General features: G+C 45.5%; 1 protein-coding gene across 3 annotated transcripts in view; it reads left to right on the plus strand.

Annotated features, from left to right (window-relative positions):
• ZNF565 (zinc finger protein 565) overlaps positions 1-27,856 on the plus strand; it is a 38,122-nt gene that overhangs the window by 1,681 nt on the left and 8,585 nt on the right. Inside the window, exons 2-5 of one of the 3 annotated variants that reach the window (XM_030820074.1) lie at positions 2,164-2,343; positions 13,670-13,743; positions 23,489-23,615; positions 24,316-24,411. In XM_030820074.1, the coding sequence (XP_030675934.1) occupies positions 13,735-13,743; positions 23,489-23,615; positions 24,316-24,411 (232 nt within the window). In that variant the 5' untranslated portion in view covers positions 2,164-2,343; positions 13,670-13,734. Of the gene's footprint in view, positions 1-681; positions 858-2,163; positions 2,344-13,669; positions 13,744-23,488; positions 23,616-24,315; positions 24,412-27,856 lie in introns of those variants that run through there. The other 2 variants (XM_030820073.1, XM_003280080.4) reach the window with 2 other exon arrangements.

A 27,856-nucleotide genomic window follows, 5' to 3' on the forward strand; every position in this document is an offset into this window, starting at 1 on the left:
TCTCCAAGAAAGGTGCCAAGTTCAAGTACATCAGATTTTATTCTTATTTCCCTGAAATCCTTCTTGTGTTTCAGGACATGCTTTTCTTTCCTTCTTCTGAAACTTCAGAACCACCCCACCACCACCCTCACCCCTACCAAAGTAACCTGGTCTCCAGTATTTGCCACAGGAGTAATTTACTGGATGCCTTGGAGATGGACTGAAAGGCCTATATCCTCCCTGCTCCCTGCATACCTAATATTCTTTCAAATTTTTTTCTTTACTTTTCATTTTGAATTAATTTAAGACTTTAAAATGTTACAAAAATAGAATTCCTACTTACTCTTTCTTTTTTTTTTTTTTTTTTGAGACGGAGTCCCGCTCTGTCACCCAGGCTGGAGTGCAGTGCTGTGATCTCAGCTCACTGCAACCTCCACCTCACAGGCTCAAGTGATTCTCCTGCCTCAGCCTCCTGAGAAGCTGAGATTACAGGCACGTGCCACCACGCCCAGCTGATTTTTTGTAATTTTAGTAGAGACAGGGGGAGGAGGGTTTCACCATGTTGGCCAGACTGGTCTCGAACTCCTGGCCTCAAGTGATCCTCCTCAGCATCCCAAAGTGCTGAGATTAGAGATGTGAACCACCATGTCTGGTCTCCATTTTCCTTTTTGTAACTCCTTTGACACGCCTAGCCAATTTTTTGTATTTTTAGTAGAGACAGGGTTTCACCATGTTGGCCATTTGTTTCGTAGAGTCTGCAGTGTAGAATGTTCCTCTCTTTGGGATTGTCTGATGTTTCCTGTTGATTAAATTCAGATTCTGCCTTTGGGGCAAGAATACTCCAAAAGCGATGTACCCTTCTCAGCGCATCATGCCAGGTACCCACAAGGTCAATTTGTTACACTATGAGTGGTATTAATTTTAACTGCTTGGTTAAGACGGTGATTGCCAGATTTCTCTGCTGCAAAGTCACTGTTTTTCCCATTATAATTGATACATGTCTTGTGAAGAAATACTTTAAGCCTATGTGAACATCCCGTTTCTTATCCTTTCATCTATTAGTCTTATCCATTGATGACGCTTGCCTGAAAAAGTTGTTACCAGCTATTTGTCAAATGGTGGGGTTTTGGGGTTTGTTTCCATCATCACTTCTATGTTTATTTTTTTCCTCTTTTTTTTTTTTTTTTTTTTTTTGAGACAGAGTCTTGCTCTGTCACCCAGGCTGGAGTGCAGTGGCGTGATCTCGGCTCACTGCAAGCTCCGCCTCCCTGGTTCATGCGATTCTCCTGCCTCAGCCTCCCAAGTAGTTGGGACTACAGGCACCCGCCACCGCGCCTGGCTAATTTTTTGTACTTTTAGTAGAGATGGGGTTTCACCATGTTAGCCAGGATGGTCTTGATCTCCTGATCTCATGATCCGCCCACCTCGGCCTTCCAAAGTGCTGGGATTACAGGCATGAGCCACCCCGCGCCCAGCCACTTCTATGTTTATTAATTAGAATTGTGTGTGTGTGTGTGTATGTGTGTGTGTTGGAGTTTGGTTCTTGTTGCCCAGGCTGGGAATGCAGTGGCATGATCTCAGCTCACTGCAGCCTCTGCCTCCTGGATTCAAGCGATTCTCCTGCCTCAGCCTCCCAAGTTGCTGGGATTATAGGCACACACCACCACGCCCGGCTAATAATTGTATTTTTAGTAGAGATGGGATTTCACCATGTTAGACAGGCTGGTCTCGAACTCCTGACCTCAGGTGATCTGCCTCCCAAAATGCTGGGATTACAGGCGTGAGCCACCTCGCCTGGCCTTATTAATTAGAAACTTACTGTTAGAAAGATATTTTTCTTCTTTCCTATTTATTTATTTACTAAATTATTTCTATAAGTATAGACTGGAATTCTATAGGTTATAATTTCTTTTATTTATAATTTCTTTTATTCTATACGTTATATATTCATTGCTATCTTTTTTTTTTTTTGCTCAAATTATCACACATTTGGCCACTGGGAGCCCCTTCAAGTCGATTCCTGTATCCTTTCAATGTGGCCTCTTTATTTACTATTTTTATTATTTATTTTCTGGCACCGCAAGGTGTTCCACATTGATACGGTACTTTCCCTACCCCAGTCCTGGAATCTACAAATTTCCCAGGGACTACTGGTTCCTTTTATTAGAAAATGATTTTTTTCAGCCAGGTGTGGTGGCGAGTACCTGTAGTCCCAACTACTCAGGAGGTTAAGGCGGGAGGATTGCTTGAGCCCAGGAGGTGGAGGTTGCAGCGAGCCAAGATTACAACACTGCATTCCAGCCTGGGTGATGAAACAAGACCCTGTCTCAGGAAAAAAAAAAAAAATTAGTTTTTGAAACCAAGGTTATATATATATCTTCATTGCTTCTGAGATGTCATTGCTTCTAGGTCCTCTCAGCTATGAAATATGTTTATATGTATGTATATACAAATAATTCATGAGTTCATATAGTATCTCCAATTTCAGTGCAACACTACAGGGTTCATTCTAGCTTTCTCTCCATTTCCTTTTTTTTTTTTTTTTTTTTTTTTGAGACAGAGTTTTACTCTTGTTGCCCAGGGTGGAGTGCAATGGCGCCATCTCAGCTCACTGCAACCTTCGCCTCCTGGGTTCAGGCAATTCTCCTGCCTCAGCCTCCGGAGTAGCTGGGATTACAGGTGCCCACCACCACGCCCAGCTAATTTTTTTTTGTATTTCTTTTTTTTTTTCCGAGACAGAGTCTCGCACTGTCGCCCAGGCTCAAGTGCAGTGGCCCGATCTCGGCTCACTGCAAGCTCCGCCTCCCGGGTTCACGCCATTCTCCTGCCTCAGCCTCTCGAGTAGCTGGGACTACAGGCACCCGCCACCACACCCGGCTAATTTTTTTTGTATTTTTAGTAGAGACAGGGTTTCACCCTGTTAGCCAGGATGGTCCCGATCTCCTGACCTCGTGATCTGCCCACCTCGGCTTCCCAAAGTGCTGGGATTACAGGTGTGAGCCACCATGCCCGGCCTTTTTTTGTATTTTTAATAGAGACGGGTTTTCGCCATGGTGGTCAGGGTGGTCTCAAACTCCTGACCTCAGGTGATCCTCTCGCCTCCGCCTCCCAAAGTGCTATGATTACGGGCATAAGCCACCATGCCTGGCCTCCATTTCCTTTTTTTAAAATGTAATTTTAAAATTTTTTGTAGAGACAAGGGTCTCACTATTTGCCCAGGCTGGTCTCGAGCTCCTGGCCTCAAGTGATGCTCCTTCCTCGGCATCCCAAAGTTCCGGGATTATAGATGTGAACCACCATGTCTTGCCTCCATTTCCCTTTTTGTAACTCCTTTCTTTGACATTGAAAAATGTGGCTCACATTAACCATAATGTATTTTATTTATTTGCTCAGTCCTGTGTAAAAAGTAATGTAAGAATTGCTGACCTCCACGTACCATACAGTTCTCTTTGTCTTTAGTCTTACAGTATATAGTGAAAATACAGTTTTCTAAAACTACTTTCTTCCCTAAACCCTTTGTATTCATAATATTTATGTGTAATATAGATTGTTCATTTATTACTGTTTGTATTTTATTTTGGGTTCCCCTCACATCCTGGTTGAATTTAATGATTTTTCTGAGTATGTGAAACAATCACATTGTTCTAAAAGTCAGAATCAGACAAAAGGATTTACTGAGTCACTCCATCATTTCTTCTCTCCCAATCCCATTGCCCATTGTTTTTTTTTGTTTTTTTGTTTTTTTGTGTTGTTTTTTTTTTTTTGAGACGGAGTCCCACTGTGTCACCCAGGCTGGAGTGCAATGGCACAGTCTCGGCTCACAGCAACCTCCACCTCTCAGGTTCAAGCAATTTTCCCACCTCAGCTTCCCGAGTAGCTGGGATTACAGGCATCTGCCATCATGCCCAGCTAATTTTTGTGTTTTTGTAGAAATGGGCTTTCACCAAGTTGCCGCCCGCCTCGGCCTCCCAAAGTGCTGGGATTATAGGCGTGAGCCACTGTGCCCGGCCCCCATTCTTTCTACCCAGTTCCCACTTATCTATTTCAGTAACCAATGATTTTACTTTCTTGATTGTATGGTTAAATAAACGTAACAAAGAATTTACCATTTTAGGGTGCAGTGACTTACTCCTGTAATCCCAGCACTTTGGGAGATCGAGGTGGGAGAATTGTTTCGGCCCAGGAGTTTGAGACCAGTATGGGCAACATGACGAAACCCCATCTCTACAAAAAATTAAAAACTAGCCAGATGCGGTGATGCACACCTGTAGTCCCAGCTGTTTGGGAGGCTGAGGTAGGAGAATCTCTTGAGTCTGGGAGGCCAAGGTTGCAATGAGCTGTGATCATGCCCTTGCACTCCGGCCTGAGTGACAGAATGGGACCCTACCTCAAAAAAATAAAAAATAAAAACGCTGGGAAAAAGGCTTTTATTAGAGTTTTTACTCAGAGTGGTTGCTTTTTCAGGAAGAGATTACTAAGGTTAAGATGGAGATTCCTGTACCTGTCTAGCTCCCATAACTTGGCCAACTTCTCCTAGCACCCCAGCCCAGGCCCTTGTGATGTGGGATCCCAGGCCCTAAAAAATGTCTGTGAATTGCAGAGACAGGGAACATTTAGGCACGTAGCTTCAAGTTTTACTAGGTGGTGTAGAGATGGCTCAACTTTCCAGAAGGATTTGTACAAAGTTTTGATGTTGGAGCTCTAAAACAGCATGGTTTTGCTGGGTCAGAATCAACTTGTAGCCTGGGCACAGCGGCTCACACCTGCAATCCCAGAATTTTAGGAGGCTGAAGTGGGAGGATCACTTAAGGCCAGGAGTTCAAGACCAGACTGGGCAACATATTGAGACCCTGTCTTTACAAAAAATTTAAAAATTAGCCAGGTGTAGTGGCGTGCCTGTGGTCTCAGCTACTTGGGAGGCTGAAGCGGGAGAATCACCTTAGCCCAGGAGGCTGAAGCTGTGATTGCAGCACTGCCCTCCAGCCTGGGTGAGAGTGAGATCCTGTCCCCGCCCCGCCAAAAAAAAAAAAAAAAAAATTGTCCTGTAACTTATAATTCACATTTTGTTTCATATTATGGGTTTGTGAAAAATCCCTTTGAGACATATAGAGCTGGAATTGGACAGCTCTGCTCTTATTTCTGAAGCTTCCTCTTTTTAAAAATTGCTCTTTCTCGTATTGACCAAGCGTCTGAGTCTGAATTTTTATCCAGTCAAAGTATAGCCTAATTTGTGTACTAGTTAGGACAGGCTAAGTTATGCTGTGGTGGCAAACAACCCCTGAATCTCAGTGGCTTACAGAATAACATTTTATTTCTGCTCATGTACATGTCCAGTGTGGATCAGCAGAGATAGGGTTCCACACCAAAGAAGGCCCGCCACCCTTAGCTGCGTCATTTGAAACACAGATGGTCACCACATGCACAAAGAGAAAAACTGGAGAATTGTTCAGTCTTTCTGGTGTCTCTAACTGAAGTGACAGTCATTACCTCAGCTGAGATTTCATTGGCTAGAGCAGTGCATGGCCCTACCTAAGTGCAAGGGGCTGGAAAATGTCATTTTCTATGTTCCCAAAACTGGATAATGGTGAAACATTAGTAATGTCTTCCACACTGACTAAGACCCATTTCTTTTCTTTTCTTTTCTTTTCTTTTTTGTTGTTGTTTGTTTGTTTTGTTTTTTTGAGGTGGAGTCTTGCGCCAGGCTGGAGTGCAGTGGCGCAATCTCAACTCACTGCAACCCCCGCCTCCCGGGTTCAAGCGATTCTCCTGCCTCAGCCTCCCGGGTAGCTGGGACTACAGGCATGCACCACTGCACCTGGCTAATTTTTGTATTTTTAGTAGAAACCGGGTTTCACCGTGTTGGCCAGGATGGTCTCAATCTCTTGACCTCGTGATCCGCCCACTTAGGCCTCCCATAGTGCTGGGATGACAGGTGTGAGCCACTGCGCTCGGCCGACCCATTTCTTTTTCTATACGTAGGACGTTGCTTCTGTAAATTAGATGTGATTTCTTTTTGGAGCAAGGAGGACATCCCTGGACTGTGGAAAGAGGGTTGACAAGGAGCCTGTGCACAAGTGAGCGAGGGGACTGAGGAAGCTGGAAGCCTTTCAGATGAAAGGTCACCTCCTCTGCGTGAGCCAGGACACGCCTCCAAAGGCTTTTAGGGAAAAACTTGAAAATACAGAAAAAAACAAAGATCCCCCATAACTATATAACCTAGAGACAAATATAAAATTTAATTGAAAATCCTTTTTAGTCTATGTTCTATGCTGCATATACACAAGCATACATATGTACATATGTATATTTTTCCTGTAAGAATAGGATTACACTACACTTCCTGTTTTGTAACCTACATTTTTCACCTAATGTTATTTATTTTATATCATTACATCAACAAATAAAGATATGTATCATTTTGTTTATGGTGTAAGTGTTTCCACTATATGGATACACTATAGTTTACTTATTTATTTAATCTTCTCTCCTAGATATTGAAGTTTTCTTTAAATTCACTGTTCATTGCCAACTGTGTCTCCATCATATACTCCGCACACGTTAATATTTTGGATAGGGTTGGCCTGGCGCGGTGGCTCACGCCTGTAATCCCAGCACTTTGGGAGGCTGAGGCGGGCAGATCATGAGGTCAGGAGATCGAGACCGTCCTGGCTAACAGGTGAAACCCTGTCTCAACTAAAAATACAAAAAATTAGCCAAGCATGGTTGCAGGCGCCTGTAGTCCCAGCGACTCGGGAGGCTGAGGCAGAAGAATGGTGTGAACCAGGGAGGTGGAGCTTGCAGTGAGCTGAGATCGCGCCACTACACTCCAGCCTGGGCGACAGAGCGAGACTCCATCTCAGAAGAAAAAAATATATATTTTGGATAGGGTTTCAGACTTGGAATTGTTTGATCGAGGGCATGTGTGGTTTAATTTCTGCTAATGTTGCCTTGTTGGAAGTTGACACCAGCAATAGCTTACCGCCTGTGTGCATTTCCTCACATCACGCTAGTGTGGAATATCATCCATCTTTTAAATCTTTGCCAAATTGATAACTATAAAATAGTATTTCCTTATTGCTTTTAACATTCATCCCCTTCATTACTAAAGAGGTTTAAGAATGTTTGATAGGTTGGTGGGCCACTTTATTATTTAGTGAATTTCCCATATATATACCCTTTGCACATTTATCAAAAATTATTGCTATTTATTTTATTTATTTATTTATTTATTTATTTTGAGTTGGAGTCTCGCTCTGTCACCCAGGCTGGCGTCAGTGGCACAATCTTGGCTCACTGCACCCTCCGCCTCCTGGCTTCAAACAATTCTCATGCCTCAGCCTCCCGAGTAACTAGGATTACAGGTGCTCACCGCCATACCCAGCTAACTTTTGTATTTTTAGTAGAAGCAGGGCTTCTGTTGGCCAGGCTGGTCTCGAACTCCTGGCCTCAGGTGATCCACCCACCTTGACCTTCCAAAGTGCCAGGATTACAGGTGTGAGCCACTGTGCCCTGCCCCTTTTAAATATAAATCAGATTATGCCATTCCTTGGCTTTAAAAGTTTAGTACCTTCCTGTTTTCCTCAAGAATAAAATCCAAAGTTCTTACAGTGGCTTACAAGCTCCTTGTGATCTGGCTTCTAGCTCTCTCTCTGACCCTCTTCCTCTCCCATGTTCCATCCCAGCTGCCCTTGTCTCCTTCCTCTTGTTGATCGAGGAAAGCCTGCTCCTGCCTTCAGACCCTTGCAATTGCTGCTCCTGGTGCGAGGAATGCACTTCCCCAGATACCTGCATTGCTCACTCATCCATTCAGGCTGTGCTTACCTGTCACCTTCTCAGACTACCCTTTCTTCCTCCAAAACTCCCTCTCCCCTTAATCTTCTTTGTTTTTATCTAAAAGACATTTGCCACCTGACATATATATATACATATGTTGTTGTTGTTTGTGACAGAGTCTCACTCTGTTGCCCAGGCTGGAGTGCAGTGGCACAATATCAGCTTACTACAACCTCTTCCTCCCAGGTTCAAGTGATTCACCTCAGCCTCCTGAGTAGCTGGGATTACAGGCGTGTGCCACAACACCCAGGTAATTTTTTGTATTTTTAGTAGAGACGGCATTTCACCGTGTTGGCCAGGCTGGTCTAGAACTTCTGACCTCAAGTGATCCGCGTGCCTCGCCCTCCCAAAGTGCTGGGATCACAGGCATGAACCACTGTGCCCCGCCCCACCATATAATTAGGAATATCAATATCATGTCTATGGCCATACCACCCTGAATACTCACATCTCATCTTTTTTCTTTTTCTTTTTTTTTTCTTCAAATTTTTTGTAGAAATGGGGGTCTTACTTTGCTGCCTAGGCTGCTCTTGAGCTCCTGGCCTCAAGATATCCTCCTGCCTTAGTCCCTCAAAGTGCTGAGATGACAGGAGTGAGCTACTGTGCCCAGCCCTCAATCCCATCTATCTCCGTATGTCAGTGTTTGTTGGTTGTCTCTTCCCATAGGATGTGAGATCCAGCCAGGCACAATGGCTCACACCTGTAATCCCAGCACTTTGGGAGGCTGAAGTGGGCAGATCACTTGAGGCAGGAGTTGAAGACCAGCCTGGCCAACATGACAAGACCCCATCTCTACAAAAGTTACAAAAATTAGCAGAGCATGATGGTGCACACTTGTAATTCCAGCTACTTGGGAGGCTGAGGCAAAATAATTGCTTGAACCCAGGAGGTGGAGGTTGCAGTGAGCCGAGAGCTCGTCAGTGCACTCCAGCCTGGGTGACAGAGCAAGATTTTGTCTCAAAAAAAAAAAAAACCTGAATGTGAGATCAACTGGGACAGGGACTTGAATTATTTTCTTTCCTCGTGCCTAGAACAGTGCCAGTTGAGATAGGAGCCAAGTAAATATGAAAGAATTCTGACTTCCTTTTCTCTGCCACCATATCTATCAGATGCCAGAGCCTGTTGATTTCATCTCCCTCCTCTTTTCTGCTGCCAATGTCCTGGGTCAGGCCCTCTTTGTTTGCCTGAAAAAGTACAAATACCTCTCAGTCAATCTTTCTGACTCCAAGGTTACACCTCTCCAAAATAACCTGGCCATATTGGTCCTGTCACTTCTGTCTTTAAATTCTTAGGTTGCCTTCCATTTCATTAATAAGTGAAAACCTACTTTTTCTTTCTTTTTTTTTTTTTTGGAGACAGTCTCACTCTGTTCCCCAGTCTGGAGTGCAATGGCGCTATCTTGGCTCACTGCAACCTCTGCCTCCCGAGTTCAAGCGATTCTCCCTGCCTCAGCCTCGCGAGTAGCTGGGATTACAAGCGCCCACCACCATGCCAGCTAATTTTTGTATTTTTAGTAGAGATGGGGTTTCACCATGTTGGCCAGGCTGGTCTCAAACTCCTGATTTCAGGTGATCTACCTGCCTCGGCCTCCCAAAGTGCTGGGATTACAGGCATGGGCACTGTGCCCAGCTGAAAACCTACCTTTTTTTAAAAATAGAGATGAGGGCTCACTATGTTACCTAGGGTGGTTTCAAATTCCTGGGCTGAAGCGATCCACACACCTCAGCTTCCCAAAGTACCTAAGTTTTATGCATTCAGCCTGTATTTATTGGTTACCTATGTCCTTCAGACACTGTGGCAAGAGTGATGGTTAGAGTGATGATGAGACCCACTGGTCCTTGCCCTCATAGTTTTTTCATTCATACACCTTCATTTTCTTTTCTTTTCTTTTCTTTTCTTTTCTTTTTTTCTTTTTGAGACAGAATCTCGCTCTGTGGCCCAGGCTAGAGTGGAGTGGTGCGATCTTGGCTCACTGCAACCTCCGCCTCCCAGGTTCAAGCAATTCTCCTGCCTCAGCCTCCCAAGTAGCTGGATACAGGCACGCACCACCATTCCTGGCTAATTTTTATATTTTTAGTAGTGATGGGGTTTCACCATGTTGGCCAGGCTGATCTTGAACTCCTGACCTCAGGTGATCAACCCACCTCGGCCTCCCAAAGTGCTGGGATGACAGGCATGAGCCACCACGCCCGGCCCATACACCTTCATTTTCTAACCCCTGATGTCATCTCCAGCATTATCTGCCTCTAGATTCTAGAGCTAATTAAATTTAAATTTAGATTAATTAAAATAAAATAAAAACTTTAGTTTCTCAGCCATACTAGCCACATTTCATATGCTCAGTAGCCACCTATGACTACCATATTTACAGCACGGATTTGAAGATTTCCATCATCACAGAACGTTCTGTTGGACAGCACTGGCCTAGACCTTTCTTCAAACTACACAACTCATTCCAAATCATTCTCAGTCTCCCAAATACACCATTCGCTTTCAGTCCAGTGTTTTTGCCACTGCATTTCACTCTGCTCACAATATTCTCTGTCCCTTTTCTGCCTATTAAACTTCCCTGAGGTTTCAGAACCCAATTTCCATTCTACATTTTACAGGAAAGTTTTATTGACACCATCCCCATTGCTTAAGTTAGTCTTCCTTAGCTGGGCACGGTGGCTCACACCTGTAATCCCAGCACTTTCGGAGGCTGAGGTGGGCAGATCACTCAAGCTCAGAAGTTCAAGACCAGCCTGGCCAACATGGCAAAACCCAATCTGTACGAAAAATGCAAAAATTAGCCAGGTGTGGTGGTGCATGCCTGTGGTCCTAGCTACTTGGGAGGCCAAGGTGGGAGGATTGCTTGAGTCTGGGAGGCAGAGGTTGCAGTGATCCGAGATTGTGCCACTGCACTCCAGCCTGGGTGACAGAGTGAAACCCCATTTCAAAAAAAAAAAAAAAAAAAGTATTTCTTTTGACCCACCCCCTACAGGAAGCTTCTTGCACCTCTAATTAGACCAGATTTAATACCCTTGTTAGGCCAGGCACGGTGGCTCATACCCTGCTAATCTTAACAGTTTGGGAGGCCAAGGTGGGCGGATCACCTGAGGTGAGGAGTTCAAGACCAGACTGGCTAACATGGTGAAACCGTGTCTCTACTAAAAATACAAAAAATCAGCCGGGCGTAGTGGCGTGCGCCTGTACTCCCAGCTACTCGTGAGGTTGAGGCGGGAGAATCGCTTGAACCTGGGAGGCAGAGGTTGCGGTGAGCTGAGATCACACCTCTGCACTCCAGCCTGGGCAACAGAGTGAGACCCTGTCTCAAAAGGAAAAAAAGAACCCTCCTTAAAACTCTGACTTCTCATTCCCTTGAGATGTGTACCATTCACAGGACTTCAGACTCAGCAACTGCCAGCCTCACAGTCAACGGGGAAGTGATGTTCTGCAGAAAAGCAGTAGATGGTCAGAAGGTAGTGAGTTATCTCCATTGATTGTTCATAGTCAGTTATGAATTGAACTCCTTGTTCTATTCTTCCCCCTCTTCTCACTACTGTACTTGTCTTTTTTTTTTTTTTTTTTTTTTTTGAGACAGAGTTTTGCTTTTGTTTCCCAGGCTGGAGTGCAATGGTGCAATCTCGGCTCACCACAACCTCTGCCTCCCGGGTTCAAGTGATTCTCCTGCCTCAGCCTCCCGAGTAGCTGGGATTACAGGCATGTGCCACCACACCCCGCTAATTTTTTGTACTTTTAGTTGAGACAGGGTTTCTCCATGTTGATTAGGCTGGTCTCGAACTCCTGACCTCAGGTGATCCACCTGCCTTGCCTCCCAAAGTGCTGAGATTACAGGTGTGAGCCACCGCGTCCAGCTGTCTAGTCTTAAAAAAAAAAAAAAGAATGAAAGCAGTAGGGAGGGCTCAGATGAGAAATAAAGAGTGCTGGGCCAAGAGGCTTCTAGAAATTGAGTTCCCATGGAGGGCAGTACTCTGGATGTGTGGGTATGCAAGCAAGATGCCTGTACTACTGGGGCTGTCTTGCTCCTGCCTGGTGAGTCTAGCTGGGGCTGGAGGCATTGACAGAGCCTATGGTATGCATGGTGTAGTCCCATTTTGGACTTGGAAGGAGGAAGTGGAGCCAGTGAGATGCCCAGGAGGTTTTGCCTGTTGAGCCCAGAGAAGCTAGAAGACTTCGTTTAGGGATGTCTTTTACTCAAGATTTGGCCTGCATAGATGGTCTGTGTTCCTAGCCTGATGTTGCTCTCCTCATCCTTAGGGGTCAAGTGAGTGAGTCTGAGTTGTAAGATCCTTGCTGTAATTTGGAGCAGGTGGGAGCCTTCTAGGTCCCATCTAGGGCCAAGTTTAGCATCACTAAGGATTCTACAGGGACTGCATCAGCTGTAATCCCTCCCTTGGTGGAGCCTGGGTTCTGTGTCAGTGCTGGAGCACATCTGCCTTGAAACCATCTTTCTGCTTTTGGGTTCCTTACTGTTTAGGAAGGGACTGGGTTTTCTTAACTCTGCAGTTTTTTGTTGTTGTTGTTGTTGTTTTGTTTTTTGTTTGTTTGTTTTGAGACCGAGTCTCGCTCTGTCGCCCAGGCTGGAGGGCAGTGGTGCAGTCTCAGCTCACTGCAACCTCCACCTTTCAGGTTTAAGCAATTCTTTTGCCTCAGCCTCCCAAGGTGCTGGGATTACAGGCGTGAGCCACCATGCCTGACCAACTCTGTAGTTCTTAATGTTAGTTCTTGTGTGGTAGGACATGGAGAGGTGGGAGAAGCAGATCCGAGACATTGGAAGTACAATTTTTTTTTTTTTTTTTTTTTTTTTTTTTTTATTTAGGTTTTGGGTACATGTGCACATGTGCAGGTTTGTTCTATGTATCATGTGCCATGTTGATTTCCTGCACCATTAATCGTCATTTAGCATTAGGTATCTCTAATGCTGTCCCTCCCCTCCCCACCCCAACAGTCCCGATGTGATGTTCCCCTTCCTGTGTCCATGAGTTCTCATTGTTCAATTCCCACCTATGAGTGAGAACATGCGGTGTTTGGTTTTTTGTCCTTGCGATAGTTTACTGAGAATGATGTTTTCCAGTTTCATCCATGTCCCTACAAAGGACACGAACTCATCATTTTTTATGGCTGCATAGTATTCCATGGTGTATATGTGCCACATTTTCTTAATCCAGTCTATCGTTGTTGGACATTTGGGTTGGTTCCAACTCTTTGCTATTGTGAATAGTGCCGCAATAAACATACGTGTGCATGTGTCTTTATAGCAGCATGATTTATAGTCCTTTGGGTATATACCCAGTAATGGGATGGCTGGGTCAAATGGTATTTCTAGTTCGAGATCCCTGAGGGATCGCCACACTGACTTCCACAATGGTTGAACTAGTTTACAGTCCCACCAACAGTGTAAAAGTGTTCCTATTTCTCCACAACCTCTCCAGCACCTGTTGTTTCCTGATTTTTTAATGATGGCCATTCTAACTGGTGTGAGATGGTATCTCACTGTGTTTGATTTGCATTTCTCTGATGGCCAGTGATGATGAGCATTTCTTCATGTTTTTCTGGCTGCATAATGTTTTTTTGAGAAGTGTCTGTTCATGTCCTCTGCCACTTTTTGATGGGTTGTTTTTTTTTTCTTGTAATTTGTTTGAGTTCGTTATAGATTCTGGATATTAGCCCTTTGTCAGATGAGTAGGTTGCAAAAATTTTCTCCATTCTGTAGGTTGCCTGTTCATTCTGATGATAGTTTCTTTTGCTGTGCAGAAGCGGAAGTACAATTCTTTTAAGCTCATCTATTTGGGAGTGCTGAGGCAAGCTCAGTTTATCAGAGGTTACCCCATCTCCCCCCGTTTTGCTTTTTCAGGACTCCGCACTTGTCCAAGAGAAGAATCCAGAGAAATCAGAGCAGGTCAAATAGTTCTAAAAGCCATGGCCCAGGTATGTTGAAATTCCTTCTATCCTTAGAATGATCTGTCTTCCCGCCAGATTATATGGACACTGTGTTCTTTATCCTGGAACTTCCCTGTATCCTTCTCACAGTTGGTCCATTCCAGGAGATGAGTGATGGTGCCCAAGTCCCTTGGTGGCCCTCTCCTCTCCAGCATTGTCCATGTGTCTGTAATCCTCTTAGCAGAGCATAGGCTGGGCGTGGTGGCACATGCCTGTAATCTCAGCACTTTGGGAGGCTGAGGCAGGCAGATCCCTTGAGGCCAGGAGTTCAAGACCAGCCTGGACAACATGGTGAAACCCCGTCTCTACTAAAAATACAAAAATTAGCCGGGCGTGGTACCACACACCTGTAGTCCCAGCTACTCAGGAGGCTGAGGCAGGAGAATCATTTGAACCCAGGAGATGGAGGTTGTAGGGAGCCAAGATTTCCCCACTGCACTCCACCCTGGGAGACAGAGCAAGACTCTGTCTAAATAAATAAATAAATAAATGCTCTTAGCAGAGCACCAGTACAGTAGAAATACCTTCTCTTGAGAGAAATATGAGAGTCTCCCTTATCATAACTGTGGTTGAATGAGGCCAAAGATGAAATAAAATAGTTTCATCTTTTCCATTGTCTTGGGTGGTTTCTTTCTTCTGTGTTTTTGTTTTGTTTCGTTTTTTGAGACAGGGTCTCACTCTGTCACCCAGACTGGAGCACAGTGGTGCAGTCATGGCTCACTGCAGCCTCAACCTCCTGGGCTCAAGCAATCCTCCCACCTCAGCCTCCCAAGTAGCTAGGACCACAGCCACATGCCACCACTCCCAGCTAATTCTTTAAGTTTTTGTAGAGACCAGGTTTCACTGTGTTGCCCAGACTGGTCTCAAACTCCGGGGCTCAATCTATTAGCCTCCTAGTACTGGGATTACAGGCATGAGCCACTGCTTTATTCTTTATTCTATTTTTAAATGTCACCCCCTCTTTAAAAAGTCACAAGACATTTAATACTGTCAAAAAATATATATATATATATATATATTCATATGGCTGGGCGCAGTGGTGGTGGGTGCCTATAATCCCAGCTACTTGAGAGGCTGAGGTAGGAGAATCACTTGAACCTAGGAGGCCGAGGTTGTCATAAGCAGAGATCATGCCACTGCACTCCGGTTTGGGCGACACAGCGAGACTCTGTCTCAGAAAATATATATATAGGCCTGGCGTGGTGGCTCACGCCTGTAATCCCAGCACTTTGGGAGGCCAAGGCGGGTGGATCACGAGGTCAAGAGATCAAGACCATCCTGGCCAACATGGTGAAACCCCGTCTCTACTAAAAATACAGAAATTAGCTGGGTGCAGTGGCAGGTGTCTATAGTCCCAGCTACTCGGGAGGCTGAGGCAAGAGAATTGCTTGAACCTAGGAGGCAGAGGTTGCAGTGAGCTGAGATTATATACCACTGCACTCCAGCCTGGGCAACAGAGTGAGACTCTGTCTCAAAAAAAAAAAAATTCCAAGTTTCTTTTAGTTGGCCAGTCATTAAAGATATTTACAAAAATGTAAAACAATGCCACTAAATTTTTCGATTTTGACAATAGAGTTATGTTTCATAAAATGTATGTTACTGATATTAACAGGTAACAGGTTTATTTGTTGTTAAAATATTTTTAAAATTTCTTGGCTGGATGCAGTCTGATACCTGTAATCCCAGCACTTTGGGAGGCTGAGGCAGACAGATCACCTGAGGTCAGGAGTTTGAGACCAGCCTGACCAACATGATGAAACTCTGTCTGTACTGAAAATACAAAAATTAGCCGGGCATGATGGCGCATGTCTGTAATTCCAGCCGCTCAGGAGACTGAGGCACGAGAATCGCTTGAACCTGGGAGGCAGAGTTTGCAGTGAGCCAAGATTGCATCACTGCACTCCACACTGGCTGATACAATGAGACTCTGTCTCAAAAAAAAAAATGAAATTTCTTTTAATTTCTAAGGTGGGAAAATGTTGATAGATATAACCATCATTAAGAAAAGTTCTGGCCAGGCCCAGTGGCTCACCCTGTAATTCCAACACTTTGGGAGGCTGAGGTAGGAGGATTGCTTGAGACCAGGAGTTCAAGACCAGCTGGGGCAATGTAGTGAGACCCCATCTCTACAAACAAAAATTTAAATTTAAATTTAAATTTAAAAACACAAAGTTAGGCATGGTGGCTCACGCCTGTAATCCCAGCACTTTGGGAGGCCAAGGCAGGTGAATTACCTGAGCTCAGGAGTACAAGACCAGCCTGCATAACATGGCAAAACCCTGTCTCTACAAAAAATATATATATACGAAATTTAGTCAGGTGCAGTGGCATGCCACCTGTAGTCCCAGCTACTCAGGAGGCTCAGACGGGAGAACCTCTTGAGCTTGGGAAGCAGAAGTTGCAGTGAGCCAAGGACAGAGTTAGACCCTGTCTCGAAAAAAAAAAAAAAGGAGAAAGAAATTCATTTAAAAGGGTGTTATGTTTTACCCAATATCAGGGTGTTTGTAATAGAAGCCCACAGCCTTCTCTCTCCACGTAAACATGGTAGGAGTTGTAGTGATTGGTCTTGGTCTCTGTATGTGGTAACATCTGTTTTGTGAGACCTTTAGGAAGGGGGCTGTGATTCGGAACTTTAGCGACGGAACACTCTTCAGTCTTGCAAGGATATGTATGAGAGATGAATAACCATAAAATGGTCCATTTTGAGGTTGAACATATGTGTTGGTTGTGGGCCACATTTATGTAACTCAGGTATACCCTCCATCAGCTTTCTGATTTCAGGAGCAAGGAAAAGTGGACAGTGAAGGAATGTGAATATTATCAAGCATATAATAAACCCTGAAGATTTTACACATCTTGTGTTTTTAAATTTTTTTAATTTTTAATTTTTGTCAGTACATAGTAGGTGTATATATTTATGGAGTACATGAGATGTTGTGATGCAGGTATGCAGTGTGAAATAAGCACATCATGAAGAATGGGGTATCCAACCCCTCAAGCATTTATCCTTTGAGTTACAAACAATCCAGTTACACTCTTTATTTTAAAATGTACATTTAGGCTGGGCACGGTGGCTCACGCCTGTAATCCCAGCACTTTGGGAGGCCAAGGCAGGTGGATCACTTGAGATCAGGAGTTCAAGACCAGCCTGGCCAACATGAGGAAACCCCATCTCTACTAAAAAATACAAAAATTAGCTGGGTGTGGTGGTGGGCGCCTGTAATCCCAGCTACTCTGGAGACTGAGGCAGGAGAATGACTTGAACCCCAGAGCAGAGGTTGCAGTGAGCCGAGATCATGTCACTGCACTCCAGCCTGGATGACAAAGCAAAACTCCATCTCAAAAAAAAAAAATGTACAGTTAAGTTCTTAGTGACTATAGTCACCCTGTTGTGCTATCAAATAGTAGGTCTTATTCTTTCTATTTTTTGTACCCATTAACCATCCCCACCTCCCACTCAGCCTCCCTCTACCCTTCCCAGCCTTCAGTAATCATACTTCAACTCTCTATGACCATGAGTTGAATTGTTTTGATTTTTAGATCCACAAATAAGTGAGAATATGTAGTTTGTCTCTCTGTGCCTGGCTTACTTCATGTAGCATAATAACCTCCAGTTCCATTCATGCTGCAGATGACCAGATCTCATTCTTTTTGTGGCTGAATAGTACTCTATTGTGTATATGTACCACATTTTCTTTATCCATTCATCTGTTGACAGACACTTGGGTTGATTCCAAATCTTGGCTATTGTGGACAGTGCTGCAGCAAACATAGAGTGCAGATATCTCTTCGATATACTGGTTTCCTTTCTTTCTTTTTTTTTTTTTTTAAATGGAATTTCGTTCTTGTTGCCCATGCCGGCAGTGGCGCGATCCCAGCTCACTGCAGCCTCCGCCTCCCGGGTTCAAGCGATTCTCCTGCCTCAGCCTCCCAAGTAGCTGGGATTACATGCGCACGCTACCACGCCCAGCTAATTTTTTTGTATTTTTAGTAGAAATGGGGTTTCACCATGTTGGCCAGGCTGGTCTCGAACTCTTGACCTCAGGTGATCTGCCTGCCTTGGCCTCCCAAAGTGCTGAGATTACAGGCATGAGCCACCACGCCCAGCCTACTGATTTCCTTTCTTTTGGGTATATACCCAGCAGTGGTATCACTGGACCACAAGGTAGCTCCATTTTTAGTTTTTTGAGGAACCTCCAAACTGTTTTCCGTGGTGATTTTACTAATTTACATTCCCAACAAAGTGTACAAGGGTTCCCTTCTGTTCACATCTTCACTAGCATTTGTTATTGCCTCTCTTTTAGATATAAGCCACTTTAACGTACACATCTTAATTAAGCTAAGCACATGAAAATAATGGAATCAACTTATCTTACAAGAGATAACATACAATATTATGCAACCAATAATAGTCTCTGTCTTTCTGCCTGCCTGCCTGCCCTCCTTTCTAACTTCCTTCTCTCTTCCTTCTTTCATTCTTATTTGTTTATTTATATTGTTTTTGAGATGGGGTCTTGCTCTGTCGCCCAGGCTGGAGTGCAGTGGCGCAGTCTTGGCTCACTGCAATCTCCACCTCCCGGGTTCAAGCGATTCTCCTGCCTCAGCCTCCCTAGTAGCTGGGACTACAGGCATGCACCATCATGCCCAGCTAATTTCTTTTTGGGGGGTTTTGTTGTTGTTGTTGTTGTTGCTGTTTGTTTGTTTTTGAGACAGAGTCTCGCTCTGTCACCCAGGCTGGAGTGCAGTGACACGATCTCAGCTCACTGCAACCTCAGCCTCTGGGGTTCAAGCTATTCTCTTGCCTCAGCCTCCCAAGTAGCTGGGATTACAGGTGTGTACTACCACGCCTGGCTAATTTTTTGTATTTTTAGTAGAGACAGGGTTTTGCCATGTTGGCCAGGCTGGACTTCTTTTTTTTTTTTTAAACAGAGTTTCACTCTTGTTGCCCAGGCTGCAGTGTGGTGGCACGATCTCAGCACACTGCAACCTCTGCCTCCTGGGTTCAAGTGATTCTCCTGCCTCAGCCCCTCAAGTAGCTGGGATTACAGGCACCCGCCACCACGTGCAGCTAATTTTTTGTATTTAGTAGAGACAGGATTTCACCATGTTGGCCAGGCTATTCTCGAACTGCTGACTTCAGATGATTCAACCACCTCAGCCTCCCAAAGTGCTGGAATTACCACCATGCCCAGCTGGCAGGCTGATCTTGAACTGCTGGCCTCAAGTGATCAACCCGCCTCAGCCTCCCAAAGTGCTGGGATTACAGGCATAAGCCACCACACCCAGCCTGGACTCATTTTTGAAAGACATTATATTTGCCAGGTCCAGGTTGCTGTGTGTTTTGTGTATTTCACTATTTCGCTTATTTATGGGACCCCACTTAGCTCTTTCCTGCTCATTCCCAGACCATGGAAGATAGAAGTGTCCTGCTGTCTGCAGATAGTTTTATCTGTAGCCACAGGAATGCTCAAGAACATACAGACCTCTAGTCATGTAACTGTGCTTATTATACTTCCTTCATGGCACAGGCCTGCCGCTCTAGATTCTGTCATGCTTCATTACCTCCTTCCTCCAGTACCCTTCTTCATCTCCTCGTAAATGTCCTTGGCCAGGTGCAGTGGCTCAGGCCTGTGATCCCAGTGCTTTGGGAGGCTGAGGCGGGAGGATCACTTGAGACCAGGAATTTGAGACCAGCCTGGGTAACATAGTGAGATTCTGTCTCTACAAAACAAAATATTAAAAATCAAAATTAGGCTGGGTGCAGTGGCTCACACCTGTCATCCCAACACTCTGGGAGGCCAAGGCGGGCGTATCATGAGGTCAGAAGTTCGAGATTGACTAACATGGTGAAACCCCATCTCTACTAAAAACATAAAAATTAGCCGAGTGTGGCAGTGCACACCTGTAATCCCAGCTACTCAGGAGGCTGAAGCAGAAGAATTGCTTGAACCCAGGAGGCAGAGGTTGCAGTGAGCCGAGATCGTGTCACTGCACTCCAGGCTGGGTGACAGAGCAAGACTCTGTCTCAAAAAAAAAAAAAAAATTATTCTTCATCTCCTCATTAAGGTATTTCCTGGATGAATGAGCTTGTCAAAACCTGACCCTACTGGTCAATTTTAACCTCATTTAAAATGGTTCAGGTGGGCTGGGCACGGGGCTCACACCTGTAATCCCAGCACTTTGGGAGGCTGAGGCGGGCAGATCATGAGGTCAGGAGATCGAGACCAGCCTGACCAACATGATGAAACCCCTTCTCTACTAAAAATACAAAAAATTAGCCGGGTGCAGTAGCACGCACCTATGGTCCCAGCTATTTGGGAGGCTGAGGCAGGAGAATTGCTTGAACCTGGGAGGCGGAGATTGCAGTAAGCTGAGATCGCGCCACTGCACTCCAGTCTGGGCGACAGAGCGAGACTCTTTCTCAAAAAAAAAAAAAAAAAAAAAAAAAAAGGGACAGGTGGCTGAGCACAGTGGCTCATGCCAGTAATCCCAGCACTGTGGGAGGCCGAGGGGGGCAGATCCCTTGAGATCAGGAGTTCACAACCAGCCTGGCCAACATGGTGAAACCCCATCTCTATTAAAAATACAAAAATTAGGGGCCAGGCATGGTGGCTCATGCCTGTAATCCCAGCACCTTGGGAGGCTGAGGCAGGTAGATCACCTGAGGTCAGGTGTTCAAGACCAGCCTGGTCAATGTGGTGAAACCCTGTCTCTACTAAAAATACAACAGTTAGCCAGGAGTGGTGGCAGGCACCTGTAATCCCAGTTACTCAGGAGGCTGAGGCAGGAGAATCGCTTGAACCCAGGAGGTGGAGGTTGCAGTGAGCTGAGATTGTGCCACTGCACTCCAGCTTGGGCGACAAAGTGAGACTCCGTCTCAAAAAATAAAAAATAAAAAATAAAAAATAAAAAAATTAGCCAGGCGTGGTGGCATGCACCTGTAATCCCAGCTACTTGGGAGGCTGAGGCAGGAGAATCGCTTGAACCTGGGAGACAGAGGTTGCAGTGAGCTGAAATCATGCCACTGCACTCCGGCCTGGGCAACAGAGACTCCATCTCAAAACAAAACAAAACAAAATAGGACAAGACAGGCACTCTGTGGTTCAACCTTTAATCCCAGCGCTTTGGAAGGCCAAAGTGGGAGGACCGCTTGAGCCTAGAAGTTTGAGACCAGCCTGGGCAATATAGGAAGACCCCACCTCTACAAAAATTAATTAAAAAAAAAATAGCTTAGTATGGTGACATGTGCCTGTAGTCCCAGTCACTTGGGAGGCTGAGGTGGGAGGATTGCTTGAGCTCAGGAATTTGAGGCAGCAGTGAGCCATGATTGCACCACTGCACTCCAGCCTGGGTGACAGAGCAAGACTCTGTGTCTTAAAAATATAGGGCCAGGCACAGTGGCCCACACCTATAATCCCAGCACTTTCGTAGGTCGAAGTGGGTGGATCACTTGAGTCCAGGAATTCAAGATCAGCCTGGACAACATAGTGAGACCCCATCTCTACAAAAAATAAAAAAATAGCTGAGTGTGGTGGCGCATACCTTTAGTGCCAGCTACTTGGGAGGCTGAGGCAGGGGGATAGCTTGAGCTGGGAGGTCAAGGCTCCAGTGAGCGCAATTGTGCCACCACACTCCAGCCTGGGTGACAGAGTGAGACCCTGTCTCAGAAAAAAAAAAGGGGGGGGGGCATCCAGTCATTATGTGCCTCCTAATGGGATGCTACAGGAAGTACACATCACCATCCCTGACATATTAATGCCCTTCCCTCAAAAATGGAAATCAGACTCCCAGATCTAACTACCATTTCACAGGGAATATGGAAATAAAGCACCTGTGAAACTATACCACGAAGATGCAATCCACGAAATCCAGAAGGCAGGAACTCTGCTAATGCAAATATTTCTTTTTCTTTTTTCTTTCTTTTTTTTTTTTTGAGATGGAGTTTTGCTCTTGTTGCCCAGGCTGGAGTGCAATGTCGTGATCTCGGCTTACTGAAGGCTCTGCCTCCGCCTCCCAGGTTCAAGCGATTCTCCTCCCTCAGCCTTCTGAGTAGCTGGGATTACAGGCATGCACCACCACACCTGGGTAATTTTGTATTTTTGGTAGAGGCGGGGTTTCTCCATGGTGGTCAGGCTGGTCTCAAACTCCCCACTTCAGGTGATCCACCTGCCTTGGAGAAACCCCATCTCTACTAAAAATACAAAAATTAGCTGAGTGTGGTGGCAGGTGCCTGTAATCCCAGCTACTTGGGAGGCTGAGGCAGGAGAATCACTTGAACCCAGGAGGCGGAGGTTGCGGTGACCTGAGATCGCACCATTGCACTCCAGCCTGGGCAACAAGAGTGAAACTCCGTCTCAAAAAAAAAAAAAAAAATCACTTTTGGTTAAGTACTGAATTTGTTAATTTAGAAAAATCACTGCTGGGCACAGTGGCTTAAGCCTGTAATCCCAGCACTTTGGGAGGCCCAGGTGGAAGGATCACTTGAGCCCAGGAACTCAAGACCAGCCCGGGCAACATAGTGAGACCCCCTCTCTCTACAAATAATATAAAGATTAGCTGGGCATGGTGGCGCATGCACACTGTGGTCCCAGCTACTTGGGAGGCTGAGATGGGAGGATTGCTTGAGCTGAGGTCGAGGCTGCAGTGAGCCATGAACACACCACTGTACTCCAGCCTGGGTGACTGGTCTTAAAAAAAAAAAAAAAATTGAGGCCAGGTGCAGTGGCTCATGCTTATAATCCCAACACTTTGGGAGGCCAAGTCGGGCAGATCACTTAAGGCCAGGAGTTTGAGACCAGCCTGGCCAACATGGAGGAACCTCGTCTTTACTAAAAGTACAAAAAACATTTGCTGGGCATGGTAGCGGGCGCCTGTAACCCAGCTACTTGGGAGGCTGAGGCAGGAGAATTGCTTGAACCTGGGAGGCAGAGGTTGCAGTGAGCCACTGCACTCCATTCCACTGCACTGCACACACCACTGCACTCCAAGCACCACTGCACTCCAGCCTGGGCAACAGAGTGAGACTTGGTCTCCAAAAAAAAAAAAGAGACCAGGCGTGGTGGCTCACGCCTGTAATCCCAGCACTTTGGGAGGCCGAGGCAGGTGGATCACCTGAGGTCAGGAGTTCAAGACCAGCCTGACCAACATGGAGAAACCCATCTCTACTAAAAATACAAAATGAGCCAGGTGTGGTGGCACATGCCTGTAATCCCAGCTACTTGGGAGGCTGAGGCAGGAGAATCAGTTGAACCCAGGAGGCGGAGGTTGTGGTGAACTGAGATCGTGCCATTGCTCTCTAGCCTGGGCAACAAGAGCGAAACTCTGTCTCAAAAAAAAAAAAAGAAAAGAAAAAAAATTGAGAACATTAGGGCGATTAGAATTTAATCTGTTGATTGGGAAATTATTGATACTTTTATTAAGTATGATAATGATATTCTGATTATTATGTGTTTTTCTAAGAGAAGTCGATAATCTGTTGCATACTAAAGTATCTGTGGGTGAAGTATTATGATGTTTGGCATGTGGGATTTGCCTCACAGTACATGGGGAATAAAAGATAGAAGGGAAGAGATAAAACAGGGTACACCTTGTTAACTGTTGAAGCAGATTGTTGCATATGGGGGGGTCATTACTGTATACTATTCTCTGTACTTTTATGCATTTTGAAAATTTTCGTAATAAAAATTGAAAAAAGTTTCTTAATGTACACTAATGCGTGGGTTTATTGTTTCAGGGACTGGTGACATTTAGGGACGTGGCCATAGAGTTCTCTCTGGAAGAATGGAAGTGCCTGGAACCTGCTCAGAGGGACTTGTACAGGGAGGTGACTCTGGAGAACTTTGGTCACTTGGCCTCACTAGGTAAGGAGATTGTATCGCACAGGCCAGACGGAAAGCAAGGCACCAGGGACTACAACCATGGGGTGCCGTTTCCATCTCTGCCTAAACGGGTGAGGAGAGGAAACTGTCACAGGAGATGCTACAAACTACAGCCATAGAGAGAGGCTCGGCCAGCAATAGCTGTAGCTACTTTCAGAGCTCCTGGGTCAAAGGAGGGAGAGAGGAGGATAAGAAGTGCCTGGTGCTCTCTCTCCTCCTGTCCGCTGATCTCCAGCTGATGCTTTCTGTCTGCCAAAGCCAATGAGAAGCCAGAGGGCATGGGTAATGCAGTCCTTATGGTGAGCTGTCGGGATCCCAGAGCCGGGCACAGAACAAGGCCAGGAGCATCAAGGAATAGATTGGAGGGGAAGGAGGGGTTCGTGGAGAGTGATCACCACACATTTACTCCACATAATTCAGGACTACCCTTCTGGAATTTCTGGTTTCTTCATTGTGAATTTCTAGGGTAACTTACAAGTTTCTAACTGAATTTCTGGTGACTGAAAATTTGTTTTGTGCTTTGTGGAATTGGAAACAAGTCATTCCGCTGGGTACCTCGGTCTTCCCCTCCTTGGACAACCTTCCACCTGCCTTGTGATTGCGTCCTTTCCATGGTGACCAGGGAACTGGGTTTGGATTTTGGAGCAGTCTGATCACACCCCGTTTCTTTCCCTGTAAACAGGACTCTCCATTTCTAAGCCTGATGTCGTCTGCTTATTGGAGCAAGGGAAAGAGCCCTGGATGATTGCAAATGATGTGACAGGACCATGGTGCCCAGGTGAGCGAGGGCCGATTTCGACAGGGGAAGGTCCCTGGATGAGTCGACTGACAGGAATAACTTGAGTTACTGTGCGAAGTTCCCTCAAAGCCCTACTGTGGAAGAAAGGCCTGAAACGTGAAGATGTAGCGAGTAAAGACTTTATTAGTGTCGGCTCCCAAGAGAACCTTGGCCTACTCCCATTAATTCCTCTCTGGTCTCTCTTCTCTCACATTTTCCTTTCTTTTTAAAAAGAGATGTACCTATTTCTTCCCCAGTGGCCACCTTTTTACCTGTACTTTGTATCCTTTTTTTTTAAGAGACAGGATGTCACTCTGTCACCCATGCTGGAGTGCAGTGGCGTGATCATAGCTCACTGCAGCCTCCATCTCCTGGGCTTAAGCGATCCTTCCACTTTGGGAGGCCAAAGTGAGATTACAGGTGTGAACCACGGTACCCAGCCAGATCCTTTTTTCTACAAGTGTCTTCATCACTTAGAAAAACTTATTTTCGGCCGGGCGCGGTGGCTTACACCTGTAATCCCAGCACTTTGGGAGACCGAGGCAGGCAGATCACAAGGTCAGGAGATCGAGACCATTCTGGCTAACATGGTGAAACCACGTCTCTACTAAAAATACAAAAAAATTAGCCGGGTGTGGTGGCGGGCGCCTGTAGTTCCAGCTACTCAGGAGGCTGAGGCAGGAGAATGGCATGAACCCGGGAGGCGGAGCTTGCAGTGAGCCGAGATCATGCCACTGCACTCCAGCCTGGGCAACAGAGTGAGACTCTGTCTCAAAAAAAAAAAAAGGAAAGAAAAGAAAAACTTAAAACTTATTTTCTTGGCCAGGTATGGTGGCTCATGCCTGTAATCCCAGCACTTTGGCAGGCCGAGGTGGGTGGATCATCTGAGGTCAGGAGTTCGAGACCACCCTGGCCAACATGGTGAAGCCCCGTCTCTACTAAAAATACAAAAATTGGCTGGACACGGTGGCTCACGCCTGTAATCCCAGCACTTTGGGAGGCCGAGGCAGGCGGATCACGAGGTCAGGAGATCGAGACCATGGTGAAACCCTGTCTCTACTAAAAATACAAAAAATTAGCTGGGCGCGGTGGTGGACGCCTGTAGTCTCAGCTACTCAGGAGGCTGAGGCAGGAGAATGGCGTGAACCCGGGAGGCGGAGCTTGCAGTGAGCCGAGATCGCGCCAGTGCACTCCAGCCTGGGCGATAGAGCGAGACTCCATCTCACAAAAAGAAAAAAATTAGCTAGGCATAGTGGTGGGTGCCTGTAATTCCAGCTACTCAGGAGGCTGAGCCAGGAGAATCTCTTGAACCCAGGAGGTGGAGATTGCAGTGAACCGAGATCATGCCATTGCACTCCAGCCTGAGCGACAAAAGTGAAAGTCTATCTCAAAAAACAAACCAAAAAAACATTTTATTGGCTGGGCACGGTGGCCCACGCCTGTAATCTCAGCACTTTGGGAGGCCAAGGTGGGCAGATCACTTGAAGCCAGGAGGTCAAGACCAGCCTGGCCAACATGGTAAAACCCCATCTCTACTAAAACCTCTGCCTCCCAGGTTTAGGTAATTCTCCTGTCTCAGCCTCCTGAGTAGCTAGGATTACAGGTGCACACTACCACACCTGGCTAATTTTTGTATTTTCAGTAGATACGGGGTTTCACTATGTTGGCCAGGCCGGTCTCAAACTCCTGAGCTCAAGTGACCTGCCTACCTCAACCTCCCAAAGTGCTGGGATTACAGGCATGAGCCACTGCCAGCTGATCCTCTTAATGAGTATTTTTTTGTAGATTGTCTCTCACTTTACATTTGTCTAATGTTTTCTCACAGTGAGATTCTGCATTTTAGCAAGAATATCACAGAAGTGATGTTATGTTCTCTGTATATCACATATCAGACATTGACATGACTTATTACTGGTGCTGTTCATTATGATCACTTGGTAAGATAGGTGCTGTTCGCACTTTGGGAGGCCAAGGCGGGCGGATCACAAGGTCAGCAGTTCGAGACCAGCCTGGCCAATATGGTGAAATCCCGTCTCTACTAAAAATATACAAATTAGCTGGGCGTGGTGGCGGGTGCCTGTAGTCCCAGCTACTCAGGAGGCTGAGGCAGGAGAATCTCTTGAACCCGGGAGGCGGAGGTTGCAGTGAGCCAAGATCATGCCACTGCACTCCAGCCTGGGCAACAGAATGAGACTTCGTCTCAGGAAAAAAAAAAAAAAAAAGATAGGTGCTGTTCACTTTGATCACTTGGTAAGATAGGGCCTCTCTTGTTTCTCCCCTGTAAAGTTTCCATCTGTAATTGATAAATATCTTATGGCAAAATACTTTCACACTAGGCAAATGTGCTGCTTTTCCTCCTTCCACCCCCTGATTTTGGCATCCATCACTGGACCTTGTCTGCACCGGTTATTACTCTGTCACTTGTCTAATGTTGATTTTCTGTGTCCCTTATTCCTTCACCATTTATTAATTGGAATTCTTCAGTAAGGAAGAACTGTCCCTAGCCCTCTCCCGTTCACTTATTCATTCAATGATTTCTTTATATCACGATGAGTTCGTGGGTATTTATTTTATTCTATGGGCTGTAGTCACTAGTTTCATTGTTTATTTCATTGCTCGAATTGTTCAGGCTTTGGCCCTTGAGAACTTGTTAAGCTTGGCTCCTGGGTTCTCTCAACACACCCACATTCTCTTTGATGTACTTCCACATTTTCTGGAACCACAGCATGTTCCATGGTTATTTCAGATTTTTCCTGCCTCAGCCCTGAAATCAGCCAGTTCTCAAAAGAGTGCTGGTTCCTTTTATTGAAAAATGGTCCGGGAGGCAGAGGTTGCTGAGAGCCGAGATTGCCCCACTGCACTCCAGCCTGGGCAACAAGAGCGAGACTCCATCTCAGGAAAAAAAAAAAAAAAAAAAGAAAGAAAATGGTAGGAAATCGTATCTTTGAACTTTTTCTGAGCAAAGCAAGACCTTAAGATCTTTACCATCTTTTACTTCCCTGTGCCCTAGACCAGGGGTCGGCAAACTGCAATCTGTGGGTCAAGTGCAGTCCATAACCAGTTTTTCATACAGCCCTAGAGCCAAGAACAGTTTTGATATTTTGAAAATGTTAAAAAAAAAAAAAAAAAAGAATATGCTGTAGAGACTTTATCTGTTCAACAAACCCTAAAACATTTACTATTGAGCCCTTCACAGAAAAAGTTTGTTTTTATGGGTTTTTTTTTTTTTTTTTTTTTTTTGAGACAGAGTCTCACTCTGTCACCTAGGCTGGAGTCACCCAGGCTGGAGTGCAGTGACACGATCTCAGCTCATTGCAACCTCAGCCTCCCAGGTTCAAGCAATTCTCCTGCCTCAGCTTCCCAAGCAGTTGAGAATACAGGAGTGCACCACCACGCCCAGCTAATTTTTATATTTTTAGTAGAGACAGGATTTTGCCATGTTGGC

Source organism: Nomascus leucogenys, chromosome 10, assembly GCF_006542625.1.
Source record: "Nomascus leucogenys isolate Asia chromosome 10, Asia_NLE_v1, whole genome shotgun sequence".
Lineage (NCBI taxonomy): Eukaryota > Metazoa > Chordata > Mammalia > Primates > Hylobatidae > Nomascus > Nomascus leucogenys.